This window comes from Mandrillus leucophaeus, unplaced genomic scaffold, assembly GCF_000951045.1.
Source record: "Mandrillus leucophaeus isolate KB7577 unplaced genomic scaffold, Mleu.le_1.0 Scaffold433, whole genome shotgun sequence".
Taxonomy (NCBI): Eukaryota; Metazoa; Chordata; class Mammalia; order Primates; family Cercopithecidae; genus Mandrillus; species Mandrillus leucophaeus.
This window is the reverse complement of record NW_012104621.1, coordinates 1962045-1985934: the sequence shown is the minus strand read 5'-3', so window position 1 is coordinate 1985934 and position 23890 is coordinate 1962045. Positions and strand designations below refer to the sequence as shown.

The window sequence follows — 23890 nt, the reverse complement described above, 5'->3', positions numbered from 1 at the left end:
CCTTCCTCCCAGACTTGGCAGCATCTTGCCCCCTCTTTCTCACCATCCAGAAGCAGAGTGTGTGTTCACAGCTTCCTGCAGCAGGCATGACCTGGTTCTGCATAGGATCTTTCTCCAGGGCCCTCTAATGGTCAAGGAGCACCAAAGTGAGAGCTCTGGCTTTCATTTTGGTTCCGTGGAGCCCTGGGAAAGCCTTGTACCTCTCTGGGAAGAGATTAGTCAGATGGGTGATCCCATGGGCCCCATCCAAATCTAACAGCCTGGGAGCACTGAACCAAGTGGTCCTTGCAACTTGGTTGTCATAGCAACGAAGACACCAAATGGTCCACAAGTGGCAGAGCTGGTTATTTAACTGTCAGCAGGTGGTCAGGAGGTCAGCTGTGAAGATATGGTTCCCTCGGTCTACTCAAGAAGTAGACATGGTGAGCCCAGGGTCTAGACCATGGGGCTGGCCAGATGCTAGTGCAGTGATGATAATGGCTACTAGTGACTGAATAAGCAGTGCGGGCCAGGCATTGTGCGTGATGCTGCACACTGGATTAATTCACTTCATCGTGCATTAAACACGTATTTGTTGACATATGTGTAGTGCCTTGTTCTGGGAGCTGGGGATTCAGAGATGAGTCAAGTTACCCTTACTTCAGTGGGGAAGACAGACAAGTAAGTGGATTTGAGCCATATTGGAGGGAAGCACAGGGTGGTCCAGGCTCACAGAGGAAGAAGTGGCCACAAGCCGGATGGGACAGAGACATGGTTTCTCAGAGCAGAGGAGCCTGGGCTAAGGTAGGAAGGGTGAGTAGCAGCCGTGCAGGCAAAGTGAGTAGGAGGGGAGGGAAGGGCACTCTGGAGGGATAGACTTGCAGAATGGGTGGGGGGCGGAGTGGCAATATGAATAAATAAATGAATGAGTGAATGAATGAATGGCAGTCCTGTTTTAGGACTGACTGCCAAGGCAGGATATGAGAAATGTGATAGAGAATTGAGCAGAAGTCAGTTGGTAAAGACTGCATAGGATCTTTACCATCTTTATCTTTAGCACATCTTGAATGTGCTAAGGAGCTCAGAGTTTGATCTGCAAACCTCAGGAAGCCATGCACAGATTTCACACAATCATCTAGGAGTGAACCCTTCCTCTGCTCTTTGGCGATGGGTGAATGGGGCAGGATTCATGGCAAGGATGCAGGGAGGCTGTTGCTGTTCACTAAGTAAGGAATGATGGTGACCAAACTCAGGGCAGTGGGGCTGGAGGGTTGGAGCTGATTAAGGAGCTAGTTTTGAGCAGACAGAACCAACAGTTTCTGGTTATGGCTTGGATGAGGGTTGAAGAAGAGGAGTGAGTCTAAGATGACTCCCAAGTTCCTGACCATTGTCAGAAATGGAAAACACAGGAGGAGGAAAGGGCCTCTTAGGAACGCTGGTGGATTCAGCTTGGGACAGTTGTGTTGGAGGTGCCTGAGAGAATCCAACTGGAAGAGTCCGGTGGGAAACTGGAGAAAAGCTGGGGCTGGGGAGAGAGATTTGGAGTCCACGGCACAAAGAGAACAGTTGTGGCTGGGGTCATGAAGGAGGTGGCCCAGGGAGAGTGATGGGAGCAAAGAGCTAAGGACAGAACACCAGCATTTAGGGATGGGTAGAAAGGTCAGAAGCTGATGATGAGGATTATGAGCAGGAGTGGCCAGGGAGGCAGGAGGGCAGCCAGCAGAGAGCAGCATGGAAGCCAGTGGGTGAGTTTCGTTATGATGAATCTGACAACCACTGGGCAAGGTACATAGGATTATCCCTTTCTCAGAGATGAAGGAATTGAGGCTCCAGGAGATTAAGACCCAAAGTTTTCAGCTAATCAGAGGTGGAGCTGTGATTTGAGCCCAGGTCTCTGATCAAAAACTAATAAGCTGTTTTTACCATACCATGTTTAGCAACACAGGGTTTTGCACAAAGTAGATGATGAATAGATATTTGCTGGATGAATGGATGGATGGATGGATGGATGGATGGATGGATGGATGGATGAATGGGTAGGTACTGTCAGCAGCAAAAAATGCTAAAAATTTTCAACAAACAAGCAGAAAGATCTTGGAGCATGCCTGGAAGCAAGTCCACAGAACGGAAGCAGCTTAGAACTTTTTATAGCATTGCAGACGTGGTGATGACAAAGGCTTGCCTTCCTTCCACTGCTCTGTTAACGATCTTTTAAAGTCCTTTCAGAGCCAGTGTTTTTTTTCCCCCTCTTCTTTCCATTCTTGCTTGCAAACGAAAGATGATTTTAGAATCCAGGCCTTCTTTATTTTGCTAAAGTACATGATGAGTAAAATGGCCTCTCAGTCAGCACTTTCCAATTTTGAAAGATGCTAAAAACTGATCTTTAAAAGCATATTTTTCTACTTTATGCATCAAAGGGCCATGAGGCCTGCTGGAGGGGATGGATGAACAGCAGGAAGGTGGCACCACCTGCAAGGCTGGGCCTCACTGTGGAGGGCAGGAAGCGGCTGGGATGGGGAGCAGGTGTGTGGGCCAGGGCCTGGCTGGTCTCCTGGTGGCTGCCCCACCCATTCTCTTTCAGCCTGTTCTTCTCCTTGGGGCAGGACCCAGCTGGATCCCAATGCCCCAGAAAGCAACGAAGACCCCATTTACCTGACCCAGGAGAGCCTCTGGCTGATGCTCAGTAATTGTTTGTTGAATGAATGAATGAGTCACAGGGGTCACTGTGCACTTTCCTGTTAACCACACTGAGATAATGAATGTAATCCCATGTAGAGCTTTCAAAAATAGATTTTCCTTAGAAATAAAGTTGGACGCTCACTATGTGCTAGGCGCTGTGTTAAGCACTTTACAAGGACTATTTCACTTAGTCTTCCCAGAAATCCGGTAAGGAAAGTACTACCATTATCCTCATTTTGCAGATGAGGAAATTGGGGCTGAGATGGAAAAGGAGCAACCAGAGGCCACCCATGGTTGGTTGGTAGAGCTGAGATGCAAACAAAGCTCAAAGCAAGTCTGAAACCTCTTAATTGGGAAGCTCTGTGGGCTCCGGGAATTTCTTGAGGGATTAACTGTCAAGAAGGTAGAAAGGGCTAGAACACTGTGGCAGGGCAGCAGAGTGTGGTTGACTGGGGTCTTGTCTCTGCCACCAACTCCCCAGGGGCCCTTAGAAGCTCCTTTCTCCTCATCTGGCCTCAGTTTTCCTATATGTAAAGTGAGGAAGAAGGTTAGATGATGCCTGCATGGACTCAGGGTTTGCCTGCCCTGGTGGGAGGAGAACAGGGGAGGTTGCAAGGCCCCTGAGAACAGTCAGCTTTAGCCTCCAGCCTGTACAGAATTGCTCTAGGGCTGGCCCATGAGACCAGGGCAGACTGATTGCAGGAACCAAAGGAAAACCAGCCCTAGAGAGGGCTAGAGAATCCAGGCGGGGCTGGGGTTGGGGGTGAGGTTCTGCCCTGCCCACCTGCCCAGGCAGAGCTCTGGGCTAAGAGCCAGAGGCGCAGGAATGTTGTCTGTCACAGCCTTGAACCCTTTGTGGGGTGCTGAACATCTCACCTTCATGACGTGTCCTTCCATCCACAGGGGAATGATGTGCGGATCATCCTTGGCCAGTTTGACCAGAATATGGCAGCAAAAGTATTCTGTTGTGTAAGTAAAACAGTTGTATCATTCGTGTCTTTGGGGAGGTTCGTGAAGCTTTTTCCCATACTCCTTCTCTCCCTGCTCAGTCTGTGAGTGGGATCGTAGGACTGGAGCCTGGGTTCCTGGAAGCAGAAGAGTTAGGTTCACTGTTCTTTCCTCTTTCCAGGGAGCTAACACCCCAGGGCTCAGAATAATACTGTCATGGAGGAACCAGGGACCTCAGTCTAACCCATTGTCTAAGCCTTATTGGCTAATTCTAAGTCTGCTCAACTTAGCTAGGGAGATACCAGAAATCAGGGTGAGGCTGAAGTGACTCAGACCCACTCCCTGCCCTGTAGGTAGGGCTCAGAGTCTTAGGTTAGGGACAAATTATTAACTATTGATTTTCTACTCCTGAATCCTTTACAGCTGTCTAGTGTGTGACAGGTGACAAAGGTGACCTTTTTATGCCTTATCTCATTTAATCTTTTCAATAACCATGTGAAACAATTATGATTTTCCCATTTTACAGATGAGGAACTAGAGCTCCATAGAGTAAAGGGGCTTGTCCAAGGGCCCTCAGCCAATTCATGGCAGAGCCAAGGCTCCATCTCCATTCACCTGATCCCTAATCCAGCTTCTAAAAAAAAATATTTTCTCCATATGATCTCTAGCTTAAGTTAGATGTAGGGGACATAACACAGGAGCTAAGTCAGTTTCCATTTTGATGTCCCAGCTCCCAATCCTCCCTATCATGTCGGGAGAAAAGTCAACAGAATGAAAGCCTAGACAGGTGAGTCACTGTCTACCCAATAAGCTTCACCTTTTAGACTGAGGTCATTCTAGGTGTAGTGTCTTGTGATGGGCCACAGATCTCTGTCCTCTTTGATCTTTTTGTCAGTAATGTGGATGAGGTTATAAATAGGAATTCTAGAAATCATGAAATACATTGGATGACAGAGTCTGAGTGCAAAGAACTTTAACAGATTGGAATGTTTGATTATATCCAAGCAGAGTAAATTGTCCTAACATATTATATTAGAACAGACAAAGCTGCCTAAGCCCAAGTGGTAGAGGCATAGCTGAGAAGTACTGCGTGTTGAGAAGAGAAGGGACTTTGGGTGTTCCAGATGACCCCCAGTTTACTGCAGGGTCTGGTAACTAAGGTCATCAGCGTGAGGACAGTGCCAGAGAGCCGAGGTGACCTCAGATTGCATGTCTACACCCAGGGCAGGGTAGTCCCTCTGCTCTTTGCTGGAGAGAACCCACCTAGGGAGACCTGCCCAGCTCCTGGTGGCCTGTTTTAGACAGGTGTAGGAATTGAAAAGAGACAAGGAGCGAGGACAGAGTAGTGGCTGGAAGCCATGGTCACGTGTAGTTATTTGAACTTGAAGGCTCAGGAACAAAACGAGAACTGTCCGATCATCTGATTTAGCCGGGAGGAGGGAGAGGATGTGAGGCTGACCTTTCAAGGGATCTTGGATGGAGGTTGGCACTCAGGAGCCAATCAGCTTGGGCTTGAGTCCCTGCTCTGCTACTTATTATTGAAGTTAGGTATGTTGTTTACACTCTCTGAGCTCCAGTTTTCTCATCTGTAAAATGAGGATTATAACACCTGTCTGATAAGATTGTTGAGCAAAAACCCTCTGCATAGTACCTGATGTACAGTGAACCCTCAGTAAATACCAGTCATCTTTATTTGGTTGTTTATATAGGGTCTCAGGTGTCCAAAGATGGAATGGGCCACCATTTACTGGCAAGTTTTACTGGTAGATTCCACAAAATTGTGTTAAGCGTTCTATTTATCAGTGGAGAGTAGCAAGAGGTCTTTCCTCATTGAAATTGAAGGAGGACCATGAGAAAAATGGAAAATATAGAGTGAATAGATTTGATAATTTTACTCCAAAACTCATAAAACCTTGCTCCTTACTACCTAGGGTCCAGAAATAACCCACTTTAAAAAGGAAAACAATGGCCCAAATTTGAGAGCCTGCTTTCCTTTAGAGAAGAAACTCAGTGTTCCCTCTCCAGTATCCCCAGGGCCTTGCGAGGAGCTGGCGCATGGTGGGTGATTGGTGTTGATCGAATGAGGAAAACAAGTAACTTCAGAAAAAATAAATTAATAAAAATGATCCGCGAAGACGCCACACCAGGCCCTGCCCACCTCCAGTTTGCAAGAAACATAGATGGGCCTTATGTTCCGAGTTAAGCCATACCAAAGCCCTGGTGTGACTGTGATCTCACTCTGCCACGCACTGGGATGAGTTTCCAAGTGGCTTTCCCAGCCGTGGTTTCTGCTTCTGAACAGACAGCATGGCTCTCTGCCTTTTGACCCGAAGCCCCTTGGCTTGTCTGCCTTCCACACGGCACAGGGACACTACCCCACCTTCTCATCCCATTTTCCTCTTCACTCTTGTTAGTTTTGGTATTTTGAGATGAGGTTGCTCTTAAAGAGTCTTCACTCGCTGCTCCATTCCAAGGAGTTTCTCAGAGGCTTTGGGCTGGGTGTAGAGTCCACGTGTTGGTTCCCAGATGGAATCTGCCCTCGAGGACTTATGGTCTTGCCTGGTTAGGAAGGAGTTCTTCTGGAAGGTCCAGAAGATCCTAAGGAGACTGTTCAATGTTTTCACGCTGGATCAAGACTGGTAAGTGAAAGAGGGAGGAGACGCTCAGAGCAGAGACCCCCGAGAGAGCTTTCCTGTCCCTATTGGAGTCAGAGCAGAGACACATGGAGCCAGCCATGTCTCTGCCATCCAAATGCTGCCCTGGAAACTTTACAGCGTGTTGCTGTGTTCTTGAGATTGGAACTGCCACCCAATGGGATCGCAGACTCCAGCAAATGCAAGGCCTATTTATAGCCCTGTGGCAAATGTTCATTTTGGCATCAGCACAGTATGAGCATGGCATGTTGCTTTTGTCTTCTCCTCTGTCCTCAGTGGTCTGTTCTAAATTCTCAAGCACTCTAATGTGGGTTCTGGTTTTAGCTCTGCCAGCTGTGTGACCTCAATCAGGTCGCTTTACATCTCTGGTCCCCAGCTGCCTCTTCTCTGAAATGGAAGCAATGATCCCTACCCCGCCTGCTTTATGGAGTTGTCGAGAGGCTTCAATGAGGCCACCAAAGGGAAAGCTTCATCCCAGCTGTTAACTGCCTTACGGATGCGAGGGTTTATTACTATTACTGTTGTAAACCTTAATATAAAAGGGAAATGTCTTTTTGCATGGGGAGTGGAGGAGGCAAAAGGAAACTTAATTAAATGATGAAATTAGATTTTTTTTTTTTAAATTGTGTCATGGCTACATGTCTACAACTAGTAAGAACCAAAGTGGTTCATGGGGCTGAAGTGTGTGAACTCAGGATGGCCCACCCTCACTCAATAGTACCCATTTGTCAGTCATAGGTCCTAAGACCACATTTCTACAAGATGCAGAGAAAATGGAGGTGTGATGGCTCATGCCTGTGATCCCAACACTTTGAGAGGCCAAGGCTGGAAGATAGCCTAAGCCCATGAGTTAGACCAGCCTGGGCAGCATGGCAAGACCTCATCTCTACAAAAAATTTAAAAATTAGCTGGGCATAGTGACATGTGCCTGTAGTCCCAGCTACTCAGGAGGCTGAGGTGGGAGGATTGCTGGAGCCCAGAAGTTCGAGGCTGCAGTGAGCTATAATCATGCCACGGCATTCCAGCCTGAGTGACAGAGCCAGACCCTGTCTCAGGAAAAAAGAAAACAAAAATCAAGGTGACCAAGTAAATTAGAAATGCATTCATTCGGTCAATCCACAACCATTGACTGAGTAGCCCCTGTATACCAGGTACTGTGGAAAGCCCTGGGGCTCCTGGAGAGAACTGGCACAGCCCCACCCTCCCAAAACTCCCCTTCTGGCAGAGGAGACAGAGAAGCATACCAGTGTCTAGTTAAAACTCATGTGTCCAACAACCTCAGCCCTTCTGTCCATAGGAATACTGAAGTGGAGTCCTGGAGGCATTTCTGCAGTTGCATTAGACAGTGGATGATCTATCCAAGTCCAGTCTACCTCCCTTGCAGGAGAGCCTCGCTCGAAGTCTGCTTACTTTTGCTCTACAAATACGCTTAGCAATCCAGGCACCCTACTTTCCAAGCCTATAGTAGTTTAAAAGCAGCAAATTCAGAGTGAGGGAGAGGGACTTGATGATAGTGAAAAATGACAGTGTAGACCTGACAGCTAGAAAGGAGACAAAAAGGCATGGAAAGTGGATCCAAAGTCTAAGTACAACTGTCTGGGGCCATCTGGTGCTTGGGCAGTCTCCTCTAAGCCCAAGAGTACCGCTGTGCATAGCCCAGAACAGTGACTGATGTTCAGAATGAAACTATGGGTTACCAAGAGGAGAAGAGAAAGAGAAGGGGTAGCTAAAATGTTCCTGTACATAGTGTTTGCCATGCATGATACACAAATTATCTCATTTAATTCTTAAACCAATCCAGTGGGGCAGGCTTTGCTTTCCATTGTCTGTCCATGGGAAAAGTGGGGCTCCAGGAGTTGTGTGCACGAGTTACCTGGCAGGCATATGGCATAAAATCTTCTATTGTTTGACTGTATTTTTTTTTTCCCCAAAAGGTCAGAAGCTATGTTAGAAAAAGTTTTGTCTTCATCAAAATTGACTAATGTTCTAAACAAAATGTATTATCATTCAGATGGAATAAGCTTCTGTTTTCTGGAAAACTCACAAGAAACAGCTACAACAGGACAGTAGCTGGTTGAAGAACTGTCAGAGCTGCTCTGATTTTCTGCTCTGAACTTCCTGCTCAGTGCTGCCTCTCAATTAATTATCACATGGTCTTAATTATCATGTGTGAAGAAAATCTGCCTTTGTGTCTGATCAGAAGGCCTTTTCATATCCTCACTCTGTGTCTTCTTTTTATTTTTATTTTTTGTGACAGAGTCTCGCTGTGTCACTCAGGCCGGAGTACAGTGGTGCCATCTCAGCTCACTGCAACCTCCGCCTCCCAGGTTCAAGCGATTCTCTTTCCTCAGCCTCCCGAGTAGCTGGGATTACAGGTGTGTGCCACCATGCCCAACTAATTTTCATATTTTTTAGTAGAGACGAGGTTTCACCATGTTGGCCAGGCTGGTGTTGAACTCCTGACCTGAAGTGATCCGTCCACCTTAGCCTCCCAAAGTGCTGGGATTACAAGTGTGAGCCACCGCGCCCAGCCGCTCTGCATCTATTAATTCTTAACATACCTTCCTGATAAGTGAAGCTGTCTCCTTGCCACAACCTTTTAAGATTGAGAAAACTTCCAAAAATCTTTTTGTTTTGTTTTGCTAAGAGGGGAACTTCACGAATGGACTTCGAGTCTTGTCCCTTTGACTTACCAGCGTCTGTGTTGAGAAAATTTCATCTGTAAAATTTAGATGATAGTACATACCTCATAGGGTAGTTGTGAGAATAAAATAATATATAAAAATGGCCACACACATAATGAGACCTCAATACACATGGGATCTCTGTCAGTAAAAGATGAGAGTTGTGAAGCCTCACAGGCTCTGCCATTGATTAAATGACCTGGGATTACTAGGGTGACCCTTGTATTCAAAAGTCTAGTCCCCAGCCAGGATCTGGCATTTCTTCTTAAAAAAAAAAAGTTTCTGTAAACTAAATTTCATTCATTAGAGAGAAGCCCAGGAGACTGCCTGCTTTTCTTCAGCTGGGATTTTGTTAGGTAATTAAAATACGAAAGTTTTCTGTATTTTCCACGACAGTTTTGTTTGGGGCAACATTATAATGTAGTTGCTAGAAAAATGACTGCAATCTGAGGTTGCATCATGAGAAGTACAGTGTCTAAAATGAGGGAAGCGAAGGTCCTGTATCATCGAAGGAGTCTAGTGAAGAGATACCGTGATCACTGCCTTGAGGTGGTTGAAGGGGTCTTTTGTTAAGCAATGTCTATTTAATCTTCAGATGCTTCACTGAACCAATGGGTGGAGACCACAGAGAGGGGACCTGAGCTTAAGTCAAGGAATAAATCTTTTAACTCACATGTACCCCAACGAGTTACTCCACACTGCAGCCTGGACTTTCTCGGGTATTAAGGGAGTTTTAGAGGAGTAGCCTCTGGACTTGGGATGAGGGGAGTGACCCTCTGACTCTTAGACTTGATGGTAACTTTTCTCTAACATACAGGAGTCGTTGGTAGCTCTGGCCACCCTTATGACCCTCGCTTTAGCCTCCTGGAGCCTAAGAGGGAAGCAGCAAGAATCTTCCTAGAATCCAGAGCAATCTCAGGCTCCTCTCACTACACCCTCCTGTCCTCTCACACTAACCCTGCTGTAGGCCAAGGGACGCGACATGAATGGTTTCCCAACGTCTCCTTCTAATGTGGGTGGCTCCCCAGGGATGAATGGAAAGATTGTTTAAGGTTTCAGTTTAGAATGCATGCAGTCCAACCATGCACAGAGGAAATTTCCATCCACCTCTGCTCTCTGTAGTCACTTCTGGGTATTTTGTTTACTGATGGGAACATGATCACCCCTTAGAAACTTTATTCTGAATCCAATTTTGATGGAACCTGACAGTCCTACAAACTGGAACTTTTCTGCTCGAATCAAAGCTATCAAAAACCATATTTTCCTGATATAAAATAATGACAATAAGAATTAGAGTCAAGTAGGGGTACATAGAACCTTCTGATGACTTTTTTTCTTTCAATGAAAAACAAGCAGTGCAGCTTTGTACCCTTAAAGTCGGTAGACCTAGATCCAGGTCTGATTTTTCTCCCTGACTGTTTGACCTTGGAAAAGTTACTTGCCCTCTCTGATTTTTAGATTCCTCCTCTCTAGAATGAGGATGATAAACCACCTCCCAGAGTGAATGTGAGTGACAATCAAATAAGATCCATGTAAGATATAAAAATGTAAGGGACTTTTTTTAGGACCTGAATTTATACACACTGTGTTTTGGATAAAGATTCAGAGAGATTTCTCAGTTTGCCAAGTGGCATCTTATATAAACTGCATACTTAGATTAAATTGTCTTGGCCCCTTAAAATTGTTCCCCCTCGGTTGTGTTATGAGGCATGGCCTCAGCTTTTAGTAAAGATCTATACAAAAATTAGCTTTATGAAATCTCTTTCTTGTAGAGGTTGTGTTGATACTAAGCTGGCTAATTTGACAGTATCCTCCCCATATGGGACATTTTTAGGGTTAGAGACTAGAAAATACTTTGTTTCCCCAAAGATCTGGTATGTTTTCTCCTTACTGATAATGAGAGTTGTGTAAATAATCTTGTTACCCTTTTCTCTTGGGCTGCTGGGAAGTTCATGGTGAAATTTGCAGCTTAATGATGAATAGGGTTAGAACCTTTGGTCTGTTTGTCTGCATTCTGTTCCTTCTATCTTCAGGAAACATAATTTGTATTTTTCTGGGCCCTTATGTTTTAATTTTTATTCAGTACTTATTATTTTATTATACATGTTATCCATAAACTACCTTGAATTCTTTGATAAATAACAAGGAAGAAACCAAACAAGTAATTAAACATTTCCTAAATCCTCTGGTAAGAGGAAGCCTTCCTCCCCACCTATCTTCCAGGGCACAGAGCCTTGAACTATGCAACTCTCGGTGCCTTCATAGTCATTCCATCTTTTGCAGGCATATGAGGAGAACATGTATGGTAGTAAATACCAGTGGATCATCCCGGGCTGGTACGAGCCTTCTTGGTGGGAGCAGGTGCACACGGAAGCCAACTCATCCCGCTGCCTCCGGAAGAATCTGCTTGCTGCCATGGAGGGCTACATTGGTGTGGATTTCGAGCCCCTGAGCTCCAAGCAGATCAAGACCATCTCAGGAAAGGTCAGTACCTTGGTCCCCATTTCAACCTTCCAGCCCACCTCCTTTGATCATCTTGTCTGATGACATGGCCAAAAGTGCACATTTATTGTCCTGTGTCACTTTGAGCAAATCACTTGAGCCTCTTGTACCTGTAAAATGTGGTATGTACAACCCTCCACTGCTTACCTCTCTAGGCAACTGTGAGAACCAAATGAGGTAAGGATACTGTGAAGCACATAACACAGTATACATGTTATGTATACACATATGGATGGAGTCCTGGCATCAATTTCAGGGCCCTTTAGACTCTGCAGAGGTTCATCCCATGCTCCTCTTACCTAAGATGTCATTCTCAGTTGTGGCGATGCTCTCCTGGAGGAGAGGAAAGACGCCTTAAGTAGACTTTGAGAAACATATGCTGTGGGGCTGCCAGACTGCATCAAACCCCAATTTTGCCACTACCACCTGTATGACCTTGAACCTGAGTTCTCCAAGCCTCTGCTTCTATATCTGCGTGGATATATGTTTTTAGAGGCCACTATTCAGTCCACTATTGTGATCTTGGGATGTCCCTTCTATATCTTCTATATTTCTGCTTCTATATCTGTGATAACCCCCTTCGAGGGGTTATCAGGAGGATTGATGGCAGATGGTGCAAGCCACTAGCATGGTATCTGGCACATCGATGCTGTTACGACTGTGAGCAGGACCTTGGACAGCGTGTGTCAGCCTGAGGGCCTCTGCATGCTTCCGTGAGGGGTGTTACTAATTCCTGCCCTGCTTATCTCGTAGGGCTATTGCGAGGACCAAGTAATACAGGACATGTAAAAGTATTCCCAAAGCACACCGTTCTCTATCATTGTAAGTCTTATCAAAGATCAGGTTATGATAGCCCTGGTAAAGGTGGTAACATCCATTTCTCAATTCTGAACAGCAGCCAAAATTCAACACAGCAGTGCACATAATTCTTTTCTGTGTTCAGATAGTTAAATTATTCACCCAACCCCCAGGGTTCTTACAGACCAAATTTTATATCAAGAAAAAGCTTTATAATAAAGAAAAATATATGTATATAATTTTATGTATTATGTAATCTCAATCGGAACCAACTCTACACGAATGATTTATCGATTTGTCAAGAAATGGCAAATCATTAAGACATATGTTGTAAACAGCGCTTTAGCTCGTACTGGCACCTGGTTAGAAAATGTTGAAAGAAATATTTTCCTACCAAAATCAATGCATATATAACGTTTTTTGAGATGTTGAATAATGAGCAGAAATAACTCATTTATTCAGTGTTATTTTTAAAGGTGTCAAATTTTGCAATTTATTAACATCCTCGGGTCCAGGGATACCCTGTATTTTAATCTAAAAATATCATAAAATTTGAGGAAAACACAAAACCTAAGGGAAAAAAAATCCATGAAAGCAGATGGTATAATAACTAACTGGAGAGGCTTCAGGAAGACCAAAGACTTAAATGGTTGCACAGGAGATCTGTGAGGCTGTCAGGATGAGAGCCATGAGACACTGCAGGAAAGGACATCCCTCGGGTGTAGTTCCAACGGTGTGGCTTTCAGCCAGGGTGGGAGCCATGCAGGGCTGTGTGCAGGGCTGTGAGCAGTACACAAGAGTGCATTGTAGGAAGATCATTTTTTGTAGTGTATTTTGGAGGAAATGTTTTGGCATTTGTAACAACATCCCCCAGATCACTGACTTTCCTTTTCTAAATGTTTTTATTTGCGATTGGTGAAGAGGCTGACCTCTTGCCCATCACTGTCCCATGCATGGGACACCTTGGGGCTGTTCACCCCACTGTTTTGGGGAACCTACTCATAAGCCCACCCCCTGGAAGGGACAGGACCATTGAGGTGGCTTCCAAAAGTACAGGAGGCCCAATCCCTGTCCCCATGGTCTTTGAAGCAAGAGGAAGCATTTCTTACATTACCCCACAGTTACTAGACGGTTGAAGTTACACAAGGAAATTTGTAGCCTCTTCGCTTCTTGGAATCAGGGGGTCCCAGAGCTGCTCTTAGACATTATGGAGTCCAGCTTCCCATCAGATTCTCAGATCTTCCAGTAGCAAAGGAATTCTCTCCCTTAATTCTTCTACCCCTAGGTCCCCCTGGAGCTACTCAGATCCTGTTGACCTCTCTGTCCCACACAGTCCTTCAGTGACCACAGAGTCACTGCTTCTCCAAACTAAATAGCACTAGTCCTTCCAATTGTTAGCTCACAGGTCTGGGGCTGGGACTAAGCATGAAATTAAAAGGGTGCCAGATACATCGGTAATCAAGATTAAACAAAGTATGTTAATGCAATTTTAAAAATAATGCCAAAAAAAAAAAAAAAAAAAAAAAACCCTGTGATGAACAAATTGTCAAAATTTTAAATAAAGACCAGATTCACAGGACAGGGATTAGGGTGAGGAAAGTGAGGTGAGTCATGCCAGTGCAACGTTGGATTCTATCTTTATTTAAAATTCTGATATTTTGTTCATCATGGATTTCTTGCATTCATTTTTATTTTTAAAATATATTAAAATTTTTTGTATCTTTTTTTTTTTTTTTTTTTGAGACGGAGTCTCGCTCTGTCGCCCAGACTAGAGTGCAGTGGCCAGATCTCAGCTCAATGCAAGCTCCACCTCCCAGGTTTATGCCATTCTCCTGCCTCAGCCTCCCGAGTAGCTGGGACTACAGGCGCCCGCCACCTCGCCCGGCTAGTTTTTTGTGTTTTTTAAGTAGAGATGGGGTTTCACTGGGTTAGCCAGGATGGTCTCAATCTCCTGACCTCGTGATCTGCCCGTCTCGGCCATATTTTTTTATCTTGATTACAGATATGGCTTAGCTCTCTGTCCCTACCCAAATCTTGTCTTGAATCATACTCCCATAATTTCAATGTGTTGTGGGAGGGACCCAGTGGGAGATAATTGAATCATGGGGACGGTTTCCCCCATACTGTTCTCGTGGTAGAGAATAAGTTTCACAAGATCTGATTGTTTGATAAGGGGAAATTCATTTTGCTTGGCTCTCATCCTTTCTGTTGTCTGCCACCATGTGAGATGTGCCTTTTACCTTCTGCCATGATTGTGAGGCTTCCCCAGCCACCTGGAATTGTGAGTCCAATAAACCTCTTTCTTTTGTAAATCACCCAGTCTCAGGTATGTCTTTATCGGCAGCATGAAAATGGACTAACACAATTACCGAGATTTTTTGGCTCTCCCTTAAATTTTGCACCTGAAATTAGTGCTTTTTTCACCTCACCCTGGTACAGCCCTGCACAGGTTGTGTTTGTCAAACCCCTCCCCATGATCAGCCTGTTCCTTTGTTGCACATGCTTTTGTTGAACATTCTCTCTAGAGGGTGTGGGCCCCAGAGTTGAATAAAGCATTCCTATTTATGGTCTAACCACAAGCCAACTTCTCCAAACAGCCTTCAAAAGTCTATGGTGAAACATAGTTCTAGAAACTCAAGAAATGTTTCTTGAATTTGAATTTGCATTATATATAACTGCTTAGGACCATGGTCAGCATGGCACTGGCTGCCTGATTGGTGCCTGTATTTTGGGATCCATCGATGTCCATGAAAACAAGCAAATACTTGTAAAACTACAGCAAGCCAATGGGCTCTTGTCATCCTCACTATTGTACATATGGAAAACCTAAGAGCCAGAGAAGGGAAAGGACATCCCAAGATCACGAAAGTGGGTTGAATAGTGGCCCCTGAAAAGATATATCCACGTTGTAACCTTTGGAACCTGGGAGCGTGACCTTGTTTAGAAAAGGGGGGTTTTGCAGATGTAATTAAGGCTCTCAGCCAGGCGCAGTGGCTCACACCTGTAATCCCAGCACTTTGGGAGGCTGAGGCAGGCAGATCACGAGGTCAGGAGATTGAAACCATCCTGGCTAACGTGGTGAAACCCTGTCTCTACTAAAAAAATACAAAAACAAATTAGCCGGCCGTGGTGGCGGGTGCCTGAGGCAGGAGAATGGCGTGAACCCGGGAGGTGGAGCTTGCAGTGAGCCCAGATCGTGCCACTGCACTCCAGCCTGGGCGACAGAGTGAGACTCCATCTAAAAAACAAAAAACAAAAAACAAAAACAAAACTTAAGGTTATCATGATGAGATTTCCTGGATCACCCAGGTAGGCCCTAAACCAATGACAAGTGTCCTGTATGACAGAAAGGCAGAGGGAGAGTTGACACACTGAGAGGAAGGCCATGTGAAGAAGAAGGCAAAGATTGGAGAACACTGAGGATTGCTGATAGCCACCAGCAGCTAGGAGAGAGGCATTGAATGGAGGGGTCTCTCTTAGAGCTTCTAGAAGGACCCAACCCTCATGATGGGGTTCGGCTCTGTGTCCCCACCCAGGCTCTCATGATGAGATTTCCTGGATTACCTATGTGTCAGGGGAAGGACCTGATGGGAGATGATTGAATCATGGGGGCGATTTCCCCTTTGTTGTTCTTGTGATAGTGAATGAGTTCTCACAAGATCTGGTTGTGCCGGGCGCGGTGGCTCAAGCCTGTAATCCCAGCACTTTGGGAGGCCAACACGGGCGGATCACGAGGTCAGGAGATCGAGACCATCCTGGCTAACATGGTGAAACCCCGTATCTACTAAAAAAAAATACTAAAAAAAAATACGAAAAACTAGCCGGGCAAGGTAGCAGGCGCCTGTAGTCCCAGCTACTAGGGAGGCTGAGGCAGGAGAATGGTGTAAACCCGGGAGGCGGAGCTTGCAGTGAGCCAAATCCGGCCGCTGCATTCCAGCCTGGGCTACAGAGCGAGACTCCGTCTCAAAAAAAAAAAAAAAAAAAAAAAGATCTGCTTGTTTGAATGTGTGTGGCGCTTCCCCCTTCACTCTCTCTCTCTTTCCTTCTGCTTTGTGAAGAAGGTACTTACTTTCCCTTCTGCCATGATTGTAAGTTGCCTGAGGTCTCCTCATCCATGCAGAGCTGGGAGTCAATTGAACCTCTTTTCTTTATAAATTACCCTGTCTCAGGTGGTTCTTTATAGTAGTGTGAGAATGGACCAATACACCTGTCAGTGCCTGAATTTCAGCCTTCTGGCCTCCAGAACTGTGAGAGAATAAACTGCTGTTGTTTTAAGCCACCTAGTGTGTGGGAACTTGGTGGCAGCCCCACGAATCTAATACAATCACCCAGCAGGTAGAGGCAGATCCAGGACTCGAAGTCAGGACTCCTCAATCCCAACTCAGCACCCCTTCCCCCTCTGGCATGCTGCTCCTCTAGACCTGTGACCTAGGTACACATCCAAATCAGCTCTTTTGTGGCATCTCAGTGGGTGGGCCTCTGCTGGTGAGTGACACACAGGAGCACAGCGTGTGGTACTCCAGAGATCCGGTGTGGATCCTGCATTCACACCACTTAATCTGCAACCTCAACAAGTCATGTTCCCTCCCTGGACTAGGTAACTTCTAGGGTGCGTTCACAGCTCAGTTCTCTAACTCTGTGTAACTATGGTGTGGAGTTATTACAGCAAGCTCTGTGACATGGTTATAATGTTAAGTCATGCAAGTCCAAGGTTGGATTCTGTATTTAAATTTTTGATGTTATGTTCATCATGGATTTCTTGCATTAGTTTTTATTTTTTCAACATGACACTAAAATATGCTTATCTTGATTACTGAGATGTTTGGCTCCCCTTTACATTTTGTACCTGAAATTAGTGCTTTATTTACTTCATCCTCGCACAGCCCTGCACAGGTTGTATTTGTCAAACCCCTCCCCATGCTCAGCCTGTCCTCTTGTACTTGCTCTTGTCAAATCTCCCAGGATACAGGTGACTCCTGGTAGACAAAGTCACAGAAAGGAGCAGAACAGTGGCCCCTCCTGGATTAGCATCAAGCTGTCCCCAGCTCACTGATTGGCACCAGGAGTTTTCTGGTAGGAGGAATAGCAAGGTCAGGGCTCCCTCCAGAAACACGTTCTTCAGTCCTTCCCATTGGACTGTCCTGTGTTGGGAACGTGGACCTTCAGGCTTTCTGAGCCCATTCAGAGCTCAGTCTTCTGGGACCTCATGAAGACAGCCCCGGACCCCTGCCTTGGGCCCAACATTGGCTCTTTCTCCCCATTGAGGCTCCCCATCACTGTTCTACTCCCGCAAAATGACTTGACATTGGTGATTTCAAGTGTCAACTTCCATTTTTCAAATCCTGTTCGGTTTGTTTCCTTTGTGATCATTTATAATTCTGGCTTGATTTCTCCAGCAATGGCTCAGCCTTTCCAATAGGGACATTTTTCTCCTGTTACTGTGCCCATGCTGAGGTCCAGTGCTGGGCCAATGCCCCGAATGAGCTGTTCACAGCACCCCGCAACCTCTGGGGTAGCCCTAGCCCTCCATCAAAGGCACAGGTCCATCCTTTGGAAGATTTTGTAATGTTTTCTGGCAAGAAACTTCTGTGACCACCCATGATTATTTATTCAATCCAGAAAATCTAGTGATCCTTCCACTTCGAGCCAATGAACCATGAAAATCTGCACCCATCTCATTACCACTGCACTGTGAGCACCGTGACAAAGAACTTGGAGTTTTAGGGAAGCACTGAGCTTAGCGTGGAGGAAGGAAAGGTGCTGCGGAAAAATGGGAGAACTCCCCAGAGAGCCCAGCTTCACAGCGCTGCTCCCTCCCCAACCCCTCACAAAGCTCCCATTCCTTGCTACTCCCCCAGGCACTCATGACACTGGGAGAAGGCGCTATGTCAAAGGGGCATGGGCTCAGAAGGAAAAGGCTGAATGGCCCATGGAGGGGCCACTGGCTAGACTTGAATCATGGCCCCAACACTTCCCAACTGGGTGACTCTGGAAGGTGGCTGGTCATCTATACCAACATGCATACCTCTCCCACCCTCTTCTAAGTTCTGTAACACAACAAACCAGAGTTCATAACACAACTCTGATTTTTAACCAGGTATATTGCCACCTCACTGGAAAATGTATTATACATTTCCCAGCCTTCCATGCTAGATGTGGCCAGGATTGCAAGTCTGGCCAATGAGATATAAGCAGAAGTGTTATGTGGGACTTCTAGAAAGGCTCTATTACAGGGGGATATGGCCTTTCTTTTTCTTTCTCCTTTGTGTTGACTGGAATGTGGCTGTGATGGCTGGATTTCTAGTAGCCATTTTGGACCATTAGGTACAAGATGACCTTGACAAGGAGATGTCATTCTAGGATTGTGGAGCATAAAAATAGGACCCTGGGTCCCTTATTACCCAGGGAGCTGTCATAGTATTGCCCAGCCTCCCCACAGACATCTTTTATATGAGAAAGAAATAAACCATCTCATTTAAGTCACTGATAATTTGTTTTTTCTGTTACAATGCAGCTGAACCTAAGAGTGATACAGTGATGTGTATCTCATCTGTAAAATGCTTGTCTCTCATCTGTAAAATGGGGATGATAATATCTCTCTCACAGATTTGTAAGGATTAGATGAGGTTATACAGTAGAAAGTATCTTACCAAGTGCAAACACATAGTAGGTGCTCAACAAATTTTAATTCTCTTCTTTTTCAGGATAGGAACCTTAGGGGTAGGAGGAAGGAGTAGTGAGATTGATGAAGAGTTTATAACCCAGGTCATGTGAGATGAGGAGCAATGGAAGGATTGGGATTACTTTTTATGATTTAGTTAATTATTTTTATTGAAGGACAGCACCCATGTAACTACCACCCAGGTCAAGAAAAAGACTATTTGTAGCAATTCAGAAACTGCCTTTATGTGTTACCCCAGTTAATATCCACTGCCAGATGTAACCATTCTTCTTACTTCCTTTGCCATTCAGATGCCTGCTTTTGAACTTTTGAACTCCATAGCTTTTTTTAGTATCTTCAGATTTAAGGAGTGTATTAGTCCTTTCTCACACTGTTATAAAGAGACACCTGAAACTGGGTAATTTATAAAGAAAAGAGGCTTAATTGGCTCACAGTTCCACGGGCTGTACAGGAAGCATGACTGGAGAGGCCTCAGGAAACTTAGAATCATGGCAGAAGGCAAAGGGGAAGTAGGCATGTCTTACCTGGCTGGGGCAGGAGGAAGAGAGCGAAGAGGGAGGTGCTACATCCTTTTAAACAACCCGATCTTGTGAAAACTCACTCACTATAATGAGAACAGGAAGGGAAAATCCTGCTCCCATGATCCAGTCACCTCCCAGCAGGCCACTCTTCCAACACTGGGGATTACAATTTGACATGGGATTTGGGCAGGAACACAAATGCAAACCATACCAGGGAAGATTAGTCTTTCTGGTAGTTATTCTAGTTCACCCTTAAATAACCACCATCTTCTGTCTTTGGCACAGTTTCCTCATTCTGCCTTTGCCACAAAACCTTGTATCAGGGCATGGGTGAGCAAAGGCAAAAGTGAAATGTGTTAATTTTTCTCTTCTTACTCAGTCATCTGTACAGTTTTGATGTTCTCCGTCTTCAGTTATTGATGTGGTATCATTTTGTATAGAATGTTTGTGGCTACAAAGCTAGCTAGTATAGTTTGGGGAGACTTGGGAAAGCTAATTTATACACAGCCTCCTTTGTCTTCAGCTACCTAGAAGTCCTCTAACTGGTGTGTTTTAATGAACAGAAACTCTTTAATAGAATCCACTCCAAGGCTGTGAAGATATTTTCCTATCTTGTGTTTTAGAAGCTCTATTGTTTTACCTTTCACATTTAGATCTATAATTAACCTGGAATTTCATTTTGTATGGGATGTGAGGTAATGATCAAGATTCCTTTTCTTCTTTTACATGGATATCTAATTGACCCAACATCATTTATTGAAAAGTCCATCTTTTCCCACACTGTGCTGCCATATTACTTTTGTCATAAAGCAAATGACTATATATCTGGTTCTGTTTCTAAACTTTATTTTTTTTCTTTTCCATTGTTTTTCACCAAAACATCTTAATTTCTGTAGCTTTATAATAAGTCTTGTAACTACTCATATAGGTTCTCCATCTTAGTTCTTCTTCCAAACTGTCTTGGCTATTCTTGTCTCTTTGCATTTCTATATACATTTTTAAAACAGATTGCCAGTTTATACACACATACATAAATACTTTCTCTGGTTTTTATTGGGATTTTACTGAATCTACAGATCAATTTAGGGAAAATTGACACCTTAATATTAAAGTCTTCCAATCTATGAATTGTGTATATCCCTGCATTTAGTTAGGTATTCTTTAATTTCTCTCAGAAATGTTTTATAGTTTTCTGTGTAGAATGATTGTGTATATTGGCTGGGCGCAGTGGCTCACACCTATAATCCCAGCACTTGGGGAGGCCGAGGCAGGTAAATCACTTGAGGTCAGGAGTTCAAGACCAGCCTGGCCAACATAGTGAAACCCCATCTCTATTAAAAATACAAAAATTAGCTGGGCATGGCAGCACATGCCTGTAGTCTCAGCTACTTGGGAGGCTAAGGCAGGAGAACTGCTTGAACACAGGAGGCGGAGGTTTTAGTGAGGCAAGATATACCACTGCATTCCAGCCTGAGCAACAAAGTGAGACTCCATCTCAATTAAAAAGAAGAAGAAAAAAGAATTATGGTACTTATTTTGTTTGATTTCTGTCTAGGCATTTGATATATTTTGGTGAACATATGTGCACATTACTATTGGGTGCATACTTGGGGTGGAATTCTGAGTCAGAGTAGCCATATGTTCAGCTTTAGTAGACTCTGTGACAAACAGCTTTCTAAAGTGGTTATACCAATTTACACATCCGCTAGCAGCGATTGAGAGTTCCAGTTGGTTCACATGCTCAACAACTTTTGGTGTGTCAGCTTTTTAATTTTAGCCAACCTAGTGGGTGTGCAGTGGTTGGTGTCTTGTTTTAGTTTAAATTTGCATTTCCCTGATGACTAATGAAGTTGGACATGTTTTCATATCTTCATTGGCCATTTTGATATCCTTTTTTGTGAATTGCCCATTCAAGTCTTTTGCCCATTTTTACTGTTGGATACTCTGCCCATTTCTTACTGATTTGTAGAATTTATTTTTAGATTCTGAATATTAATTATTTGACAGTTACATGTATTACATATATCTTCTTCTATTCTGTGGCTTATCTTTTCACTCTCTTGATATATTTTGATGAACAGATATTCCTAAAGTTAATGTAATCCAATTTATTAGTCATCTTTGTGATTAGTATATTTGTGCCTTGTTTAGGCATTTTAAGGATGGGCGGGGAAAAAAAGGTTGGAAAATAAGAAATGAACATAAAAGGCACCTGGGATATGTTGAAAAAGTATAATATATGTATAATTGTGTCCTGGAAAGGGAGGAAAGAGAGACTAGGCAGAAGCAGTATTTGATTTTGTTATTTTATTTTATTTTTCTGAAAATCACCCCATCTTGATGATTTCATTTGGATGTTTGTCCCCTCAAAATCTCATGTCAAAATGTAATTCCTGATGTTGCAGATGGGGCCTGGTGAGAAGTGATTGGATCATGGGAGTGGATCTCCCCTGAATGGTTTAGCACCATCCCTTTGGTAGCAAGTGAGTTCTCACCCTGAGTTCATGTGAGATCTGGCTGTTTGAAAGTGTATCACAACTTCCTCCTTGTCTCTTGCTCCATTCTTGCCATGTGCCACACCTACTCCTCCTTTGGCTTCTGCCGTGATTGAAAGTTTTCTGAGGCCCTCACTAGAAGCAGATGCCAGCACCATGATTCTTGATTCTGCACCTGCAGAATCATGAGCCAATTAAGCCTCCTTTCTTTATAAATTACCTAGGATCAAGTATTTCTTTGTAGCAATGCAAGAGTGGCCTAATATACCCACTCATGCTCATGAAGATATTTTCCTATCTTGTCATCTAGAAGTTTTGTTATATCTTTCACATTTAGACATAGAATCTACCTGAAATTAATTTTATGTATGGTCTGAAATAAGATATTTAATTTTTATGAATAATCAATTGATTTAGGACTATTTATTGAAAAGGCCGTAATCCCCCATCCCACCACTCATGCTACAGTGTCACCTTTGTCATAAATTAAATAACTGCATATAGTGTGGATCTATCCACAAGCTTCTGAACTTGCATTTATCTTCTTTTGGTCTACTTACCTATCTTTTAATCAATATCACTCTCTTTTATTTACTGAAGTATGATTTGATACCTTGTAGTATAAATCCTTAATCTTTGTTCTTCTTTAAGATTTTCTTGGATATTCTTGGCACTGATGTCATTTTTCATTTAGATCTACTAACACATTTACACTTTCTGTTACTTTTTTCCTTCCCACCTTTCTGTTTTTCTGTTTATTATTACTATTATTTTTCTGCCAGAAGAACTTCTCCTTTGTCTTTCTTTTACTGTGGCTCTTCTGGAAACAAATCTTCTAAGTGTCTGACTGTCTGAAATTTATTTTACCTTTAATATTGAGAGATGTATTAACTAGATAGAGGATTTTAGATGGCCTATTATTTTCTTTTGGCACTAAATATGTCATTCCATTGTCTTCTGGCTTCCATTGTTTCTATTAAGTCAGCTGTCTGACTTATTATTGCTCTTTTGAAGTAATGGATCATTTTTTCTCTAGTTACTTTTAAGATTTTGTTTTTGATTTTGTCTTTGGCAGTTTTACTACACTGTGCTGAAGTGAACTTTCCTTTGTGTTCATCATGCCTGGAGTTCATAGCGCTCCATAGGATTTCATGAATCTGTGGATTGATGTGTGTTAAAGAAATAGAATAGTATCCTTTGAAACATTGCTTCTGTCTAGTCTCTCTTTTCTTATCTTCCAGGACAAAATTATACATATATTATACTTTTTCAACATATTCCATATATCTCTTATGTTCATTTCTTATTTTCCAAACTTTTTTTCTCCCTATGTTTCAGTCTGAATACAAACCTGTATTCAGTTCACTAATCTACTTTCTGCTGTCTAATATGTTGCTTCACCTATCTATTGAATTCTTTATTTCAATTGTTGTATTTTTTATTTTTAGAATTTTTTGTGTTTTCTTTTATAGTATTCAGTTCTCTGATGAGATTCTGCATCTTTTAATCAATTTTCTTGAACATACAAACCTTGCTATTTTATTTTAGAGATAGAGTCTTTCTCTGTCACCCAGGCAGGAGTACAGTGGCGTGATCTTGACTCGCTACAGCCTCCACCTTCCAGGTTCAAGCAATTCTCTTGTCTCAGCCTTCCAGGTAGCTGGAATTACAGGCACCTGCCACCATGCCTGGCTAATTTTTTAGTAGAAACGGAGTTTTCCCATGTTGGCCAGGCTGGTCTTGAACTCCTGACCTCAGGTGATCTGCCCACCTCAAGTCTTCCTAAGTGCTGGGATTACAGGCGTGAGCCACCGCACCTGGCCAACCTTGCTATTTTAAAGTTCATGTCTAATTATGTCAAGATTTGGATCACCTATGAATTTGTTTCCATTACATATATTTTTCTCTTCTTTTTCTTCCTTGCTTTTCTTTTAAAACAATTGTCTGG

The 23890-nt window shown here is 43.7% G+C and overlaps 1 protein-coding gene across 1 annotated transcript in view; it reads left to right on the top strand.

The window, feature by feature from the left end:
- Positions 1-23890, top strand: part of GABBR2 (gamma-aminobutyric acid (GABA) B receptor, 2) — a 432864-nt gene that overhangs the window by 232041 nt on the left and 176933 nt on the right. The window contains exons 5-6 of the mRNA XM_011993760.1: positions 3562-3627; positions 11228-11428. Of these exons, the coding sequence (XP_011849150.1) occupies positions 3562-3627; positions 11228-11428 (267 nt within the window). The remainder of the gene's footprint in view (positions 1-3561; positions 3628-11227; positions 11429-23890) is intronic.